The sequence below is a fragment of the Artemia sp. Qi Xiang Cuo genome, chromosome 2 (genome assembly GCF_049724085.1).
Source record: "Artemia sp. Qi Xiang Cuo chromosome 2, ASM4972408v1, whole genome shotgun sequence".
Taxonomy (NCBI): domain Eukaryota; kingdom Metazoa; phylum Arthropoda; class Branchiopoda; order Anostraca; family Artemiidae; genus Artemia; species Artemia sp. Qi Xiang Cuo.
Window position 1 is genome coordinate 18140806 of NC_142795.1, and position 16254 is coordinate 18157059.

At 34.8% G+C, this 16254-nt stretch overlaps 1 protein-coding gene across 1 annotated transcript in view; it reads left to right on the forward strand.

Moving 5' to 3' along the window:
* Window positions 1-15691, forward strand: part of LOC148954964 (uncharacterized) — a 48843-nt gene extending 33152 nt beyond the window's left edge. Inside the window, exons 3-5 of the mRNA XM_089108005.1 lie at window positions 4387-4495; window positions 14924-15060; window positions 15442-15691. Of these exons, the coding sequence (XP_088964131.1) occupies window positions 4387-4495; window positions 14924-15060; window positions 15442-15567 (372 nt within the window). The 3' untranslated portion in view covers window positions 15568-15691. The remainder of the gene's footprint in view (window positions 1-4386; window positions 4496-14923; window positions 15061-15441) is intronic.
* The last annotated feature ends 563 nt before the right edge of the window (window positions 15692-16254 follow it).

Below are 16254 nucleotides of genomic sequence, written 5' to 3' on the forward strand. Positions count from 1 at the left end.
ATTATAAAATAAAATTGTAGGTAACAAACTCTTTCTTGATTTCTCCTCAAGGATACACATTACGGAAATTTTATTCAAGAAATTATGAAAAAATGTAAGTAACAAACTCTTTCTTGAATTCGCCTCTTGGATACAAAATACAGAAACTTCATTCAAGAAATTATGAAAACATTGTAAGTAAGTAACAAACTGCTTCTTGACTTCACCTCTTTAATACACATTACAGACATTTCATTCAAGAAATTATGAAAAAAATGTAGGTAAGTAACAAACTCTTTCTTGAATTCACCTCAGTGGATACAAAATACAGACATCTCATTCAGGAAATTATGAAATAAATGTAAGTAAGAAACACACTCTTTCTTGAATTCACCTCCTTGATACACAATACAGATTTTCAATCATGAAATCACGAAAAAATTGTAAGTAAGTAGTAAACTACGCACACTCATAGTGAGAGAGATATGCACAAAGTTGGTAAACAAATAAAGTTGGGTTAATTTAGGTTCACAGAGTGGTGGAGCCACTCTATGTGAACCTAAATTAACCCAGCTTTTTGCATCACTGGTGTAATCACTCTATCGTAGAATCCCAGTCTGTTTATACGACGTAATGTAGTACTCCACAAGCTTTTATCATGCTCAAACATATTATAGTTCACTATCCAATGATAACAGTCAATTTCTTCGAGTTCCATAGACAATAATAAAAATGCACATTCAAATATAACAACACAAGATGATTTTTCAAACCGATAAATTCTGTTTCATACAGTCCTATCATCTTGGAAGCTATTAATGTAGTTGTTAAGTAGAGAAGTACTTCATCAAACTTTTATACCTCCGCTCAAGGTTGAATGGAGTTATGGCTAGGGGGATGAGTCCTAAAAACATCTGAATTCATTGTGGGTAGGAGTCATAAAATCCTTAGAATTCATTACGGGAAGGAGTCATAGAACTCTCGGTATCTATTGCATGCAAATGAAGTCTGGAAATTACAATTTTTCTTATAATTTCTGTATTGTGTATACAAGAGGTGAATTCAAGAAAGAGTTTGTTACTTACTTACTTACAATTTTTTCATAGTGACAAATCCGACAACGGATGATGATAAAGAATTTATTCATTCTAATAGATAGATTTTGTCAATGTTATCCGGCGTACCTGACAAATGATTTCGATAAAGAATGTTAATAAAGAATTTGTTCAATTTGATACTTAAATTATGTCAGTGTTATCAAACGTATCTGTCAAAACACATTGATAAAGAATTTATTCACTCTGATACTTAGATTCTGTCAATGCTATCTCAAGTATCTGTAAATACATGTTGATGGAGAATTTATTCATTCTTATACTTAGATTTTCTCTATGTTAACCTATCTATCCGACATATGATGTATGCAAATTCCTTTTTTTATATCACCGATGTTTCAATAGACATTCAAAACGTTTGATATGGTAGCATACTCTAAAAATAATGAACATATAACAATGTAATGCATAATATATTTTTAATGAAATAATGTCATGTAGAATATTAATACAAAAAATATATTTTATTATAAAATATTAATATCAATGAACAACTTTGGACATTTTGAATCTGTTCCATAAAATGGTTCACCATGTTCTCTCTTGATACTATAGTTATTGTCTCCGCTTAGTTCGTAATCAGTAGAATAATCATTATTCCATTTTGAGTCATACACAATTTTTACAGGTGTTTTATCGAAAGGCTCAATATGCTTTTCGTCTTTGATATTATTTGGTTCATTGACTTTTTGATCCATGGTAGTAACGTTTTCTGGTACTTTTTTTTTCATCGATTCATATTTATGTTCCTTAATGATATTTTCTGCCAATGCCCTTTTTATTTTTCTGGCAATTTAACTGAAAATGACATACAATATGCATGTCATTTTAAGATACGTAAAAAAAGTTGAATAATTTCTAAGTGCATAAAAAAAATTTAGTCCAATAAAAAAAGTGCTACTACAAACATTATTTTTCCAATAGTAAAAGTCATGACTAACATATCTATACCATTCTCATTTTGAGTTTGGAAAATATTAAATGTAAAGTTTTAATGTTTTAAGCATGTTTCATCTCATTCGAAGACATATAAAAAAAGTTGAAAAAATCCCATGTTAAAAAAAAGTTAAAACAAACTTAAAAAGTGTAAAAAAATGGGGGGGAGAGGCTTAAAAAAGTTGGGGGGAGGGGTCCCTTGGAGGTTGGTGATAAAGGACCCTTGGAGGTTGAGGTTCTTGGTGGTTAGGGTCATTGGTGCTTATGATCCTTGACGGTTCATACTCATAAACACCTCACTTCTTGATTTGCAAGGATTTCTAATCGTTGTTCTGAATTTCATTATTAAAATTCTTTTCTTGACATCTACATCTCTATTAGTATCAACTTTTTAGTATACTATAACGTTAGACCATATTTTATATTGACAACACTGTTCGAACGGTAGTTTGTGTATTATACAGAACACATCGGGGAGGTAAAGGTAGGTCAACTCACAAGACCATTTTATCATCGTTAACCATTTCCATAGATTGATGGTATTCCAAATTTATAATAAATAAGCTATGAGTTAACAACCCCCTCGGGGTTACCTTAACTGCTAATCAGATTGACCCTTTTCTACCACCTTCATACGATAAAATTCGCAAATGTTGTCTAGCCCTGTTTTTTCCCTATTATTCAATTAAGATCGTTCATACAGTCCAATTCGCAAATGCTCTACCCTTTTTCGCAAATAGTTTTTTTTGGTAAATGATTTAACACCATATGCCAATCAATTCTAGACAAGATGCAAGGTACGTTCAGCCTAGAGGCTATTAGTGTTTGACAATTTTTGAATCAGAAACATGCGCGGCTTGGTTGTGTCTTTAGTAAAAATCATTATTTATACGACAACATGATTTTCTTACCCTATGACTGTAACCAATACTTTTTACAGAAGGCGCAATAAACATTTTGAACACGTAATGTGACGATCAAAAGTTTTGGCTTAGAAACATGCAGGAAAAAAACATGTTATGGTTATAGATGAATGAACTTGATAAAGACATATATCGTCTAAACCTTTCTGATTGCATTACGCAATCTCGTCCCTTGTTCCAAATATAACGTGTTTGATCGCTTTATGCAATGTGCTTGTCAAACTGCACACATATTCGTGCCTCAGGCGTAGGTTTCCTTGGCCCATTCCTTGTCCCTTTTCTATTAATAGGTAGATTACTACTAATTTGCTTCCTTAAGAAACCAATGTAATGGAGATACAATAACCACACCTACTCTTATCGCCTTTCTTTAAAACGGGTTCAACCAAGATTTTCCTAAAATTGCTACGTACTTGAAAATCTTCAGTAATTTTTCCCTCAATTCGCAACCACTGTATTTCAGAAGATTATTTATCACACTATCACTACCTGGGTTCTTATTATTTTTTGTATCCCTTTGGTGCTATCTTTAGCTCTTCGTTGCAAAATAAATACTCATTCACTTCCAAATTGTTATAAACTGTTAGGAGCGCAGGAAATGCATCTGGTTTTGACATAGCAGGTTAGGACCAAAAATATTTCAAGTCTACACAAAGGGCTTAACCAGTTTAGAATTGAATAGCAGGAATCCCTAAGACATACAGTTGAATGAAGGCTCTGTCCCCCCCTCTCTCTCTCTTTCTCTCTCTTTCTCTCTCTCTCTCTCTCGCTCTCTCTCTCGTGTGCTGGCATCCATTCCGCACTGGCGGCAGCCCCTCCCCCCGCCGGCTGAGCCAAGGCCGAAGACCAAGCTCTCCCCTCCACGACGGCTAAGGCCCCCAAGGGAAATTTATTTGACCTTTTCCTAACCGTGCCGTTTTCGTTACTCGACAGAGGTCTCTCGGTCTGGACCACTGGGTCAATATGATCACCCCTGAGAAAAAAAATAATAAATAAACACGCATCCGTGATCTTTCTTCTGTTAAAAAATGCAAAACTCCACATTTTTGTAGATAGGAGCTTGAAAGATATACAGTAGGGTTCTCTGATACGCTGAATATTATGGTGTGATTTTCATTAAGGTTCTATATTTTTTAGGGGGCCTTTCCCCTTTTTTTCGAAAATCAGTCAAATTTTCTCAGGCACGTAACTTTTGATGGTTTCGACTAAACTTGATGAAACTAATATATTTGAAATCAACATTAAAATCTGATTCTTTTTATGTATCTATTGGTATCAAAATCCCGTTTTCTAAAGTTTCGGTTACCATTGAGCCGGGTCGCTCCTTACTTACAGTTCGTTACGACGAACTGTTTGACAGTTCGTTACCACGAACTGTTTGATAAAATTTTTCTATTTTTATCAGTATGATGTTAACAGGGTTTTTTCTTAAGGCAGCAGCAAAAGAGAATGAAGGCGAGAGTTCTGTACCATTTGACAAGAAACCCTTAGTGGTACCAAGACCAGTTGTTCACGACCTTGAATCAGGAAAGGCATCAAAAGGTACACAATTTTTCTTTCCTAAGCTTTTTTATGCAAGTGATAATGCAACTCTAAGAAGTATTAACTTAAAATAGATTAAAGACAGGTTGAAAAGCTTCAAATTGTCTTGTATTGCCAGAATCGAAGAAGCTTTTATTAGTAATATACATTAGTGCATAAAGTAAAACACAAAAAGTAAGAAATATTTCTTTCAGAAAGTTTATGGTAATGAATATGTATAACCCGAAAGGTATTAGGTGAAATTGGAAGAGGTCTGCAGAAATAGGTAACTGGGATTGAAACTACACTTTCTCTTTTCATTCAAAACAGGTAAGATAAAATATTTATTTCACCAGCTCAATTTATAACAAGCGCAGATGGGCTTAACTTCTGTTTCTGAGTCAGAAAACAAATAACACTACACAAAAAAAGAAGAGGCCAAAAACTTGAGAAGAAAATTAAAATTTCGCAGGATCGTTTAAACCTTTACAGTAGGGAATGGATTGAGTATTGAGTTTGAATATCTATTGAAAGAAACTTTTGGGGTATTTGAAGCATTGGATGGGGCTTTGGCTTGTATATTCATATTGAAAAGCTTTGCTAGCCTAGAATATCTAAAACGCCAATTGTATTGAAGCCACTTCCTAACGTAGTTACACTATGTATAAGAGATGCATCACGTAGTTCATGCAGTAGCATATCCTAGATACTTTCAATCTCAGTAACCTTCTTATAAAATAAAATTCTAAAATCATCTACTGGACTCTGAACTTCTATGAAAAAAATAGAAGTTCATTGGACTTCGATCATCTATTGGACTTCATAATCTTAGAAAATCAAAATTGACAAGAACCAATTTAAAAATAAGTCGGACATGAGAGAAAGCGGAGGTGAAACTTCCTGTCTACCTGATGCGTACAAAAGAACTTAAGCCGCTTTAATACCACTACCAATTTATTTTCATGTTTCGTGGGCCATAATCACTTATGAATAGACCGGGCCTAATCCATTAATAGCTTGAAATGGTTTATTAGGCTATTTACTAACAAGCCTGTTGGCCTGGTATTCATGGGAATGAAATGATATCACAGATATTTTCCACGCCTATTGCAAATAACACCAGCCCATCAAAGCCTAACCAGGAAAAGTAGCTTTTGCTTTCTCTCTAGAGACTTGTTTACATGCGTGTTTACTAAGTACCGACTTCGCCTGTTTATGTGACTTTTCTCTGTTATCCTTGTGTATTGGTCAACATCGTCATTGCTACTGACTTCATCATATAGTTTAACTATAGCGTCATTTATGGGTGTAACATACGAATATGACGTCATTCATTATCTTATATATGAAGATGCAGTTTTTTGTGTAAAATTGTATTTTATTTTTAACATTATGATTTGGTACTTACAAAAGTAAGTAGTTGTAACAATTTTCTTAAACAAAAAAATTTTGAGTCCCTCTTGGTAATTTTCCTGATTTTTGCTCCCTGGAAGTTTTAACCTGAAACATAGATGGAACATGATTAACATGTTTATATCAGACGTAAAGTTATTTAAAGGGATAATGAGCCGGAAGGAAAAAATTAAAAGTCAAGAAAAAGAAATTTTTGATGATGTCACCAGATATAAAGATGACATCAAATTTCATGGGCTTTATTTTCTACAAGAAGGCAAAGGAAAAGGACAGAAAGAAAGAAAGTTTGTTTTCAAGCCAAATTATGAGTGATGTAGTAAACCAGAGAAAAGATCCAGAATACATGTGGAAACTTAATTACAACAGAGGAAAAGCATTGCGCCCCTATTCCCGTTTTAACGTTGGTGCATTTTTTCAGCCTAAATTAGTGACAGCTAAAAAACAAGGAATTGCATTCGTTAAGGGTTACGAAAGGGTTGATTCATAAAATATCCAAGACCTGGGTAGATTTTATTTCTTCAGAGCAATGAGGGTTTTTGCGAGGAAGCCCTGTATGTTTTATTTATTCTGTTTCTGTTTATTTGTCAGTTCTTTTAGTGTCAATTTAAGCTTTGTTTTGTAGCTTTAGATTGGAAATATGGGGTTTCCAGTTCAGTGTCTATTGATCTATCCAAGACTACAGGTGGAGGTAAAAAGAAAATCCCGAAACGTTGCTAAATCAACTGCATACAAGAAGTTGGAACAGCGGAAGTTGGAATGTCGGCAGATTTTAAGGGCACAAAACAATCGATGGACTTACAGGGTGATCATCTAACCCTATTAGATGAGGCCATAGACAGTCTTATCCAGCCCAAACGCTTTCAAATGCAACTCCTGCATGGTAAAAGCCGTATTCGCCTGTAAACAGGTGCTTTTGCTCCAGTGTTTTGTATCAGACATGTCTCGAGTTATGCAACTCACAAAATTTTCGATGAAGGAGGTTTTGCAATTTGCCAACATTATTCTATAATTACTAAGACAACTACTACTAGGCCTGTGACAACTAAATACTATGAAAACCATGACTGCAACATCAACCGCTACTACTACTTATACGACTACTACTACTACTGCTACAGCTACTGCTACTATTGCAACTACTATTACTACTATGACAACTACTTCTACTAGTACTACAACCACGATAGCTACTGCGACTATTAGTAATACAGCTAGTATACCTTAACTACAATAACTAAGACCAATACTACTACAACTAGTGCTACTACGAATGTTACTCTGACTACTTCTACTGCTAAGATTATTACTACTTCCACTACTACGACTGCCACTATTATGATCACTATTACTACTACCACTACAACGACTACTACTACTATGACAACTATGACAACTACTTTTGCAACTACCACTACTACGAATAGCACTAATTTAACTACTACTACTACTACTACTGCTGCTACCACGACTGCTACTACTACAAAAACTATTGCTACAAAAACTAATACTATGACAACTACTGCTACACCTACGACTCCCGTACTACGACTACTACTGTCATGACTACTGTGCTCTGCACATCAACTCCTACTACGACCTGTTTTACCACCACTTCTACTAATGCTACTACTGCTACTACACTATGATTGATTCTACAGTGAACACTACTGCCAACTAATACTACGACTACTTCTATTACGACTTCTACTAATACGACCAGTACTGCTAAGGCTACAACTACCAGTATTACTACTAATGCTACTACTGCTGCTAACACTCATGCTACTATTGCTATCAGTGCTACTATGACTATTGCTATTAGGACCACTCTCATGACTGTCACCATTACGCCTACGGAATCTACTAATCCAACTGAGAATACTACTCTTATGGCTACTTGTACTGCATCTACTACTAAGACAAACCATACTATGACAACTGCTACAACGACTACTACTGTCGCGACTGCTATCGCTACTACTACTACGACTGCTACTACTACCACAACTACTATTACTACGACTTTTACCGCTACGACTTCTGCTGCTAAGACTGCCACTACTATGACTACTACTAGTGCGACTGCTACTACGGCTACAGCTTCCACCATTTTTACTTCTACTACGACTACTACTACTAAAACTGCTATGACTTCCACTACAACTACTATTACCACTACAACTACTACTACAACTATTAACACAAGTACGACTGCTACGATCAATACGATACTAATAATACCGAAACTAATAGCGCTGTTACTACTAATAATAATATTATTACTAGACCTGTGACTTCCTGTACCACGGCTACTAATGCTGCTATCACTAAATCTACTACTGCTACTAGTTAAGCACATATAAAAGGGGAGGATTGCCCCACCCTCCAACTATTTTTTTAAGAGCCTTTCCAAAATCATACTATTGAGTACTGTATTCGAAAAATAAGAACAGACAAAATTGACATTTTTCTAAAATAAGAATAATTAAGCATATCAGCACAAATAAAAATTTTCAAATACAGTCGTGGCTATGAAGGCAAGTCTGATACGTTTTTGTACTGTTAGAGACAGCCCAAGGAAGTCCATATCAAAAACAAGAAAGATGGACGGTGACAATGTTGCGGCCTTTTATAAGCATGCAAATGTACAGCTGTCTGGAGAAAGAGACAGACAAAATGTATGAAATATGGTCGTCCAACTAATTTGTTTTTATTTTCATCACTTAGTCTGTGGAAATCCAATACTCCTGCACCAACTTTATAAATGTTGGCCTCCTTGCTAGAAGCCACACAAGAGAAGCCACACAAGATTATGTGAAATGCCCTGGTAATGATGTCATTCATTTGCTAGTCAAGCAGATCCTATAACTATTACAAATGCTGTTACAATCGCTATTACAATTACGATTACTATTACAATCACAATTACTATTACTATTACGTTTACAATTACTATTATTATTGTTATTGCTATTATTAATACTATTACTAAAAATTATAACAGTTACTACTATTACCACTATTAATACTGATACTGCTATTACTACTGTTATTACTATTAACTACTATTACAACTATTATTACTGTCACTACTCTTGCCTACTATTACTACTTTTACTACTGTTATTATTATTGCTATTATTGCTATTATTACTAGTATTACTAATATTACTACTATTACTGCTATTGCTACCGTTACTACTGTTACTACTATTACTGGTAATACGATTATTACTACTATTACTGTTATTATTACCATTACTACTATTACTACAATTACTACTATTATTACTATTACTACTATTACTAATATTAGTACTAGTACTAGCATTACTTCTATTACTATTGTTTCTATTATTACTATTATTGGTACTATTATTGCTATTAATTCTCGTACTATTATTACTACTATACTGCTATTACTTTTGCTATTGTTATTGCTATTACTGTTAATCTTACTATTGCTATAGCTATTTCTGTTTCTATTGCTGTTTCTATTGCTATTGCCATTATTACTACTACTAATTACTTTTACTAATTACTATCTCTTCTGCTATTCCTGCTATTAATACTATTGCTACTGCTGCTACCACCGCTTATTCTACTACTCCTACTGCTGCTACTACTAGTACAACTACTGCTTCTGCTGCTTATACTACTACCACTGCTACTACTTCTACTAAGGCTAAGGTCATAAGAGTAAAACTTTCAGGGAATGCTGAGTGGGATGTTGAACCATATCATATCACACTATGTTTACGATGGTTGTGTTTATGTGCTAAAATTGCGAAAGGGCGTATGAGTAATATTTCAGAAACAACAAGGGTATTACTTTGGAAATATTATACTAATCTTCGGGTATACGAATTAATTTTAAAATATTGTAGCATTCCAAGTTAACATAACGGTAATTTCTAATAGCAAAAGCTTACAGATTCTAGTCCTGTGTTTTTAATTTAATCTATGCTACTAATTCCCAGAACAATAAGTAATCCATAATCGGCAACCCAGCATTTAATCAACCAAACAGAGACCCATATATATGGAAGTGTAAAACCTCCCCTTATTAAAACTTATTGCTTAAAGCTTGTCTCTTCAAAACCAGTCCATTTTTATAGCCACTTATCCTCAAACTAGAATAGCTTGCTTGTTGTTCACTTACATCTCTCGCCCTTTAGTAAATTTTGATCTGACTCCTTTGTTAGGAACTATGGGTTTTTATATTTCTTAACAATGGACGTGATCGTCTCTTACTAGGTTGCTAGCTACCGCTGCAACCCGGATGAAAAATTGCTCACGCCTTTAGGGATGAATACCAGTATATATTAACCCACCCATCTGCATTTCATTAGACACTTTCAGTAATCTTGGTTAATGTGATAATTTTTCTAAAAGAAATTTGTGATGTTGTGACAAGAAAAAACTGACAGTTCAAAATAACACTTATTTTCAGGAAATCGTAAATGACATTCTAGTCTTTACAAGGTTTGACGGCTTTAGCCCCCCCCCCACCCCATGCAAAGTATGGACAGCTAACATGGCTCTGACTACTGCTACTATAGCTACGACTACTGCTACTGCGGCTACAATTACTACTACTTCTACGGCTAAGACTACTGCTAATACAGCTATAACGACTGCAAAAACTACTACTACTACTTGGGCGTTAGCCCCCTTTTGTTCGCTCCGAGTTTAAGTTTATTATTTATTGTGATTTCTTTTTGTTTGGGGTTTTACTTCTTTATTGATAGTTATTTATGTTGGTTTTACACATGAACTTGATATTTGATTTTATTTCCACTCGTCTAGGTTTGATTTAGCTCTTTGTGTTTCTTTTAACAACTTCTATTGTGAGTTTTTTGTTAATTAATCCTTCTAAGGATTGCAATCTACGCTATTTGAAATATGTTTGCTCTATTTGGAAAAGTTCCTTACCCAAATAGATAACCGTTTGATCGACTGTACGTCCTTCCATTTAATGCCTATAATATGCCCAACAGAGAATTATTGGAAGTTGTTTTCTCTAAACTGTTCTATGGTTAACGAAGTAATTCGCTAACGAACTAGAAATTGTAATTCAGTCGTAAGATCGTTAACTTTCGTATTGCTTGTTAATATTTACTATATTTATGATGCAGTATATTTCTGTATCATTCAAATGCATCTAACTTTTATTCATTTGATCTAGTCTTTTATTGTTTTCGAGTATTTTGATTTCGTTATGTACACCTCTGAATTCCAACTGTTAAATCACGGAGCTATGGAAAGAGATCCCTTCTAGCAACCTATGGGAAATATGCAATAGCATTTTAGACACCTATTTTTAACAATTTCGTAAAACTCGTCAAATGAAGATTTTGTGAACTAGTACTCAAATAACACAAAATCCTATGAAGTATTTACTCAGACTTACTTTTAGTCGGTCGAGTTAGTTGGTGTATATCGGCTCATGGTGAAATGTCCGTCATTTAACAATCCGCGGAATCAAAATCAATGCGTCAACTGGGAAATAGCCTGATACGTTGGATATCATTATTTTATTTCTTCCTGAAAAGACTGACAAAAAAACAATGACGATTAAAATTGCGGACTGTTTTGGTACAGGAGCAGTTGTGTGTACGCAGGAGTTAGACTACATCTTAGATAGTTTTGGAGACCACGCTGCCTGTCCATGACGATAAATAAAAGCTCAAATAGGGATAAAATCCTTTTAATAGACAGTGATGATGATAACAGTGACAGAAATTCACAAAAAATACCATATATTTTGGTCACTGCATATATGACCGAAATATCTGGTATTTTTGTGAATTTCTATCACTGTTATCATCATCACTGTCTATTAAGAGGATTTTATCCCTATTTGAACTTTTATTTATTGGCGTACATCAAATTAAAATTGACAAAAGAGCCGAAGCACGATTAAGCGATATAGCCATAAGGTTAATATTTAAGTCACCTATTAAGGTTTTTTTTTCAAATAAAGTTATATCAAGCAATTTCTATAAAATCTTGAGAAATTCCTTTGTTAATCTATTTTGAATCTAAATATCGTGCCTCGGCTCTTTTGTCACTTTTAATTTGATGTTAGTCAATAAATCACTTCATCACTTAACATGATGTTACCTTAGCCTTAGAATTAACTTGGCTCTATAAAAATTAGACTCAAACATTTGGAGAACTAATTTCCAGAACTTTTAACTACGTTGAACAAGATGTCTATCTCAAAATTTTAATTTGATGTGTTTGGGGAAATGGTGGGCATAAGAAGGGCGTTAATTGCCCTACAATCACTTTTGACTATTAAATAGGACACTATCCCTTGAAATTTCCAATCGAATGAGTCCTTCTTGAAGTTTCTACGACAACGCTTTCTATAAAACCTTGTATGTCAACAGGGTATAATTGATAATCCCTACGCTGAGGGCTGTGGGGGGAGTATCATCCTCAGACATAGTTTCTGGACTTTCAAACTACGTTGAACAAAATGGCTATCTCAAATTTTTTATTGGATGTTTTTGGATTAATGGTGGACGTGGGAGGGGTTTTAGTTCTCCTCCAATCACTTTTGACTATTCAAAATGGCACTAGCACTTCAAAGTTTCAAAGTTTTCGAAGTTTCTATTACAACACTTATATTCCCCAGGGCATAACTTACTACCCTTGGCCTGACGGGAGGGTTGTCATCCTCTAAAATCTAATTTCCAGAACTTTCATCTACTTTGAAAAAAATGGCTATATCAAAATTTTGATTGGGTGTGTTTTGCAAATTAGTGGGCGTGAGAGGGAGGTTAGTTGCCCTTCAATCACATTCGACTATTAAAATGGATTTTCAATCGAATGAGCCCTTATTGAAGTCTCTACGAAAACGCTTTCTATAAAAACTTTATATGGCCCCAGGGCATAACTTACAACCCTTGCCCTGAGGAGTTTGGGGGTTTGTCATTCTCAAAGTCATAATTTCCAGAACTTTCAACTACATTGAAGGAAATGCCTATCTCAAAATTTTAATTGGATGTGTTTGTGGCAATGATGGATGTGAGAGGGGGGTTAGTTGCTCTCCAATGACTTTTGACTATTAAAAAGGGCACTAGCCCTTTCAATTTCCAATCAAATGAGCTTTTTTGAAGTTCCTACGAAAACACTTTCTATAAAAACCTTATATGCCCCCAGGGCATAACTTATCACTCATGCCTTGAGAGCTCTTAGGGGGTTATCATGCTCAAATACCTAATTTCCAGAACTTTTAACTACGTTGAACAAAATGAATATTTCAAAATTTTGATCGCATTTATTTGGGGAAATGGTGGGCGTGAGAAGGGTGTTAGTTGCCCTCCAATTATTTTCAACTATTAAAAGGGCACTAGCTGTTTCAATTTTCAATCGACTGAGCCCTTTTTGATGTTTTACGACAACGCTTTCTATACAAAAAACTTAAATGCCCCCAGGGGATACCTTGCAACCCTTTCCCTGAGAGCTGTGGGAGGAGTTTCATCCTCAAAGACGTAATTTCCGGACCTTTCAACTACGTTGAACAAAATATCTATCTCAAAATTTTGATTTCATGTGTTTCGGAAAATGCTGGGCGTCAGAGGGGGGGTTAGTTGCCCTTCAATCACTTTAGACTATTAAAAAGGTCACTAGCCATTTGAATTTCCAATCGAATGAGCCCTTTTTGAAGTTTCTACGAAAACACTTTCTATAAAAACCTAATATAACCCCAGGGCATAACTTACAACCCTTTCCCCGAGGGTTTTTGGTGGGTTGCGTCCTCAAAGACCTAATTTCCAGAACTTTCAACTACTCGAAAAAAATGGCTATCTCAAAATTTTAATTGGATGTGCTTGGCGAAAGGGTGGGCATGAAAGTTGCCCTCCAATTACTTTCTACTATTAAAAAGGGCACTAGCCATTTTTATTTCAATCGAATGAGCCCTTTTTGAAGTTTCTGTACAACGATTTTTATAAAAACCTTATATGCCCCCAGGGCATAACTTACAACCCTTGTACAGACGGGTTTTTTTTGGGGGGGGGCGGGGTGGTCATCCTTAAAGACCTATTTTCCAAAAGTTTCAACTACGTTGAAAACAATGGCTATCTAAAAATTTTGATTGGCTGTTTTTAGGGGAAAGGTGGGCGTGAGAGGGGGTTTGTTGCCCTCCTATCACTTTCAAATATTAAAAAGGGGATTAGTCCTTTGAATTTCCAATCGAATAAGGCCTTTTTCAATTTTCTATGATAAAGCTTTCAATAAAAACCTTATATGCCTTATAGACTGTGGGGGAAGTGTCATGTTCAAAAATATAATTTCCAGAACTTTCAACTGCGTTGAACAAAATGGCTGTCTCAAAATTTTGAATGAATAGGTTTGGGGAAATGGTGGGCGTGGAAGGGATGTTAGTTGCCTTCCAATCACTTACGACTTTTAAAAAGGGCACTAGCTATTTCTATTTCCAATCGAATGAGCCCTTTTTGAAGTTTCCACGGACAAGGCTTTCTATAAAAACCTTATATGCCCCCCAGGTCATAACTTGAAACCCTTGCCCTGAGGGTTGTGGGGGAGTGTCCTCCTCAAAAACATAATTTCTATTCGGAAATTAACTATGTTGAACAAAATGGCTATCTCAAAATTTTGATTGGATGTGTTTGGGGAAATTGTGGGTGTGGAAGGGGTGTTAGTTGCCTTCCAATCACTTTTGACTATTAAAAAGTGCACTAGCCATTCCAATTTGCAATCAAATGAGCCCTTTTTTAAGTTTCTACAACAACTCCTTCAATACGAAGTGCCTGGTCTAGAAAAAAATAAATAAGAAAATAGATAATACATTGTGCCAAAATCGTTCTTTTCTTAGGTAGCGCTATTGCGCTGCCTTTGATCTCAAAATTGTTATGGTTTTCTACTCTTAAACAATATTGTCCTTTTAATTCACTTGATTTGTTTAAATTTGCCTCCCTCGCCCGTTAATAAAACCTGCATAGATAACCGCATACAACGAAGCAATTCATCAAACATAATGATCGATTATTGTTTTTTCAGACTTTGGAGCAATTAAGATGGATGTTGACCTAAACCGAGTGACCATGAAAGAAGCTGGGGCCCTTGAAGCTGCTGAGAAAAAATTGGAAGGAAATAATCCAATGTTACAAATTGATGGTTTAGCAGCGGCGGCAAAAGTAGGCTTAATTTATCAAACTTCTTAGTTTTAATGTAAGCAGGCTAACTTCTTGTATGCGGATAAAAGTAAGCTTCAATAAATAGGCAACATTCAGTAGATTTGCCAGAATACTTAACATGAATGTACGCTCTTTTTGTCCTTTCTTTTTACTGCGGGCACCTTCCTAGCCCAGCTTTTTAATATTTTTTTTCACCTATTGACAATTGTTTCTCAGTGTTATATATCAAGCCTTAAAAAAGCACTTTTGCATATTTGTCTCTGGTAGGCGTGAAAAACGTAGTGATTTTCCATAAGTTGTAGAACGCGTTGCAAGAGTAAATTTTCAGGAGGCTTTATCATAGACAACTGAGTGACTTAGTGACCAAGATTATCATTTTAGACCATGGCTGGCTTCAACAAAAGTGGCATCAACAAGCCAACTGGACAGGGAAATCAGCCAATTGAGGCTAATGAGTCGGATGGAGCCCATGTTTCCAAGCCACAAGTTGAAATTCCCAAAAAGTGATACAACCAGATTAGAAGTTGCAAAAGCAGCGGGAAGAGTAGGATAATTTGATTCTCTCACCGAACCTTCACTTTTTACAATTTATTATTTATGATGTTTCAAAATAAAATGCGTAAGATTAGTATATTTTTTAGATTATTACGCTATTATAACGAATGACTTAAATCGTCTGATTTTTAGTTAAATTTTCTTGGAATTCTCTTTTGGTAAAATAAAAAGCATAAGATAACTTTAATCGTTATATCTTATTTGTTTTTGTTTTATTTTTTTTTTTTTTTTTTTTTTTTTTTGTTAAGCGTTGGACATAGCCAAAGCAGTTTTAAAAGGTTGTTGTATTTTTCTATTTAGGCAAAGCTATGGAGAATGTTGAGGGACATGTTTAACTAAATTGAGGCAGTTTTTCCCTACTGGTTAGGCTACGCTCCATCTTAGGGGTAAATTAAAACTATAAAAGAAACTACGTAAAACCTTAGAGAAACAAAAAATTAGTAATTCGAAATCATAAGTTATGTCAGGTTGATCAGGTTGTCAGGATGAAATATTAATAATTATAATATATCAGGGGTTAAGAGAATAGTGGGACGTTGAGATTAATTTGAGGCTTTGCTCGAACTGTCGCTTCTTGAAATTTATAAATGCGAATATTTATGATATTTCAAAATAAGATGCGCAAAATTAATACTAAAA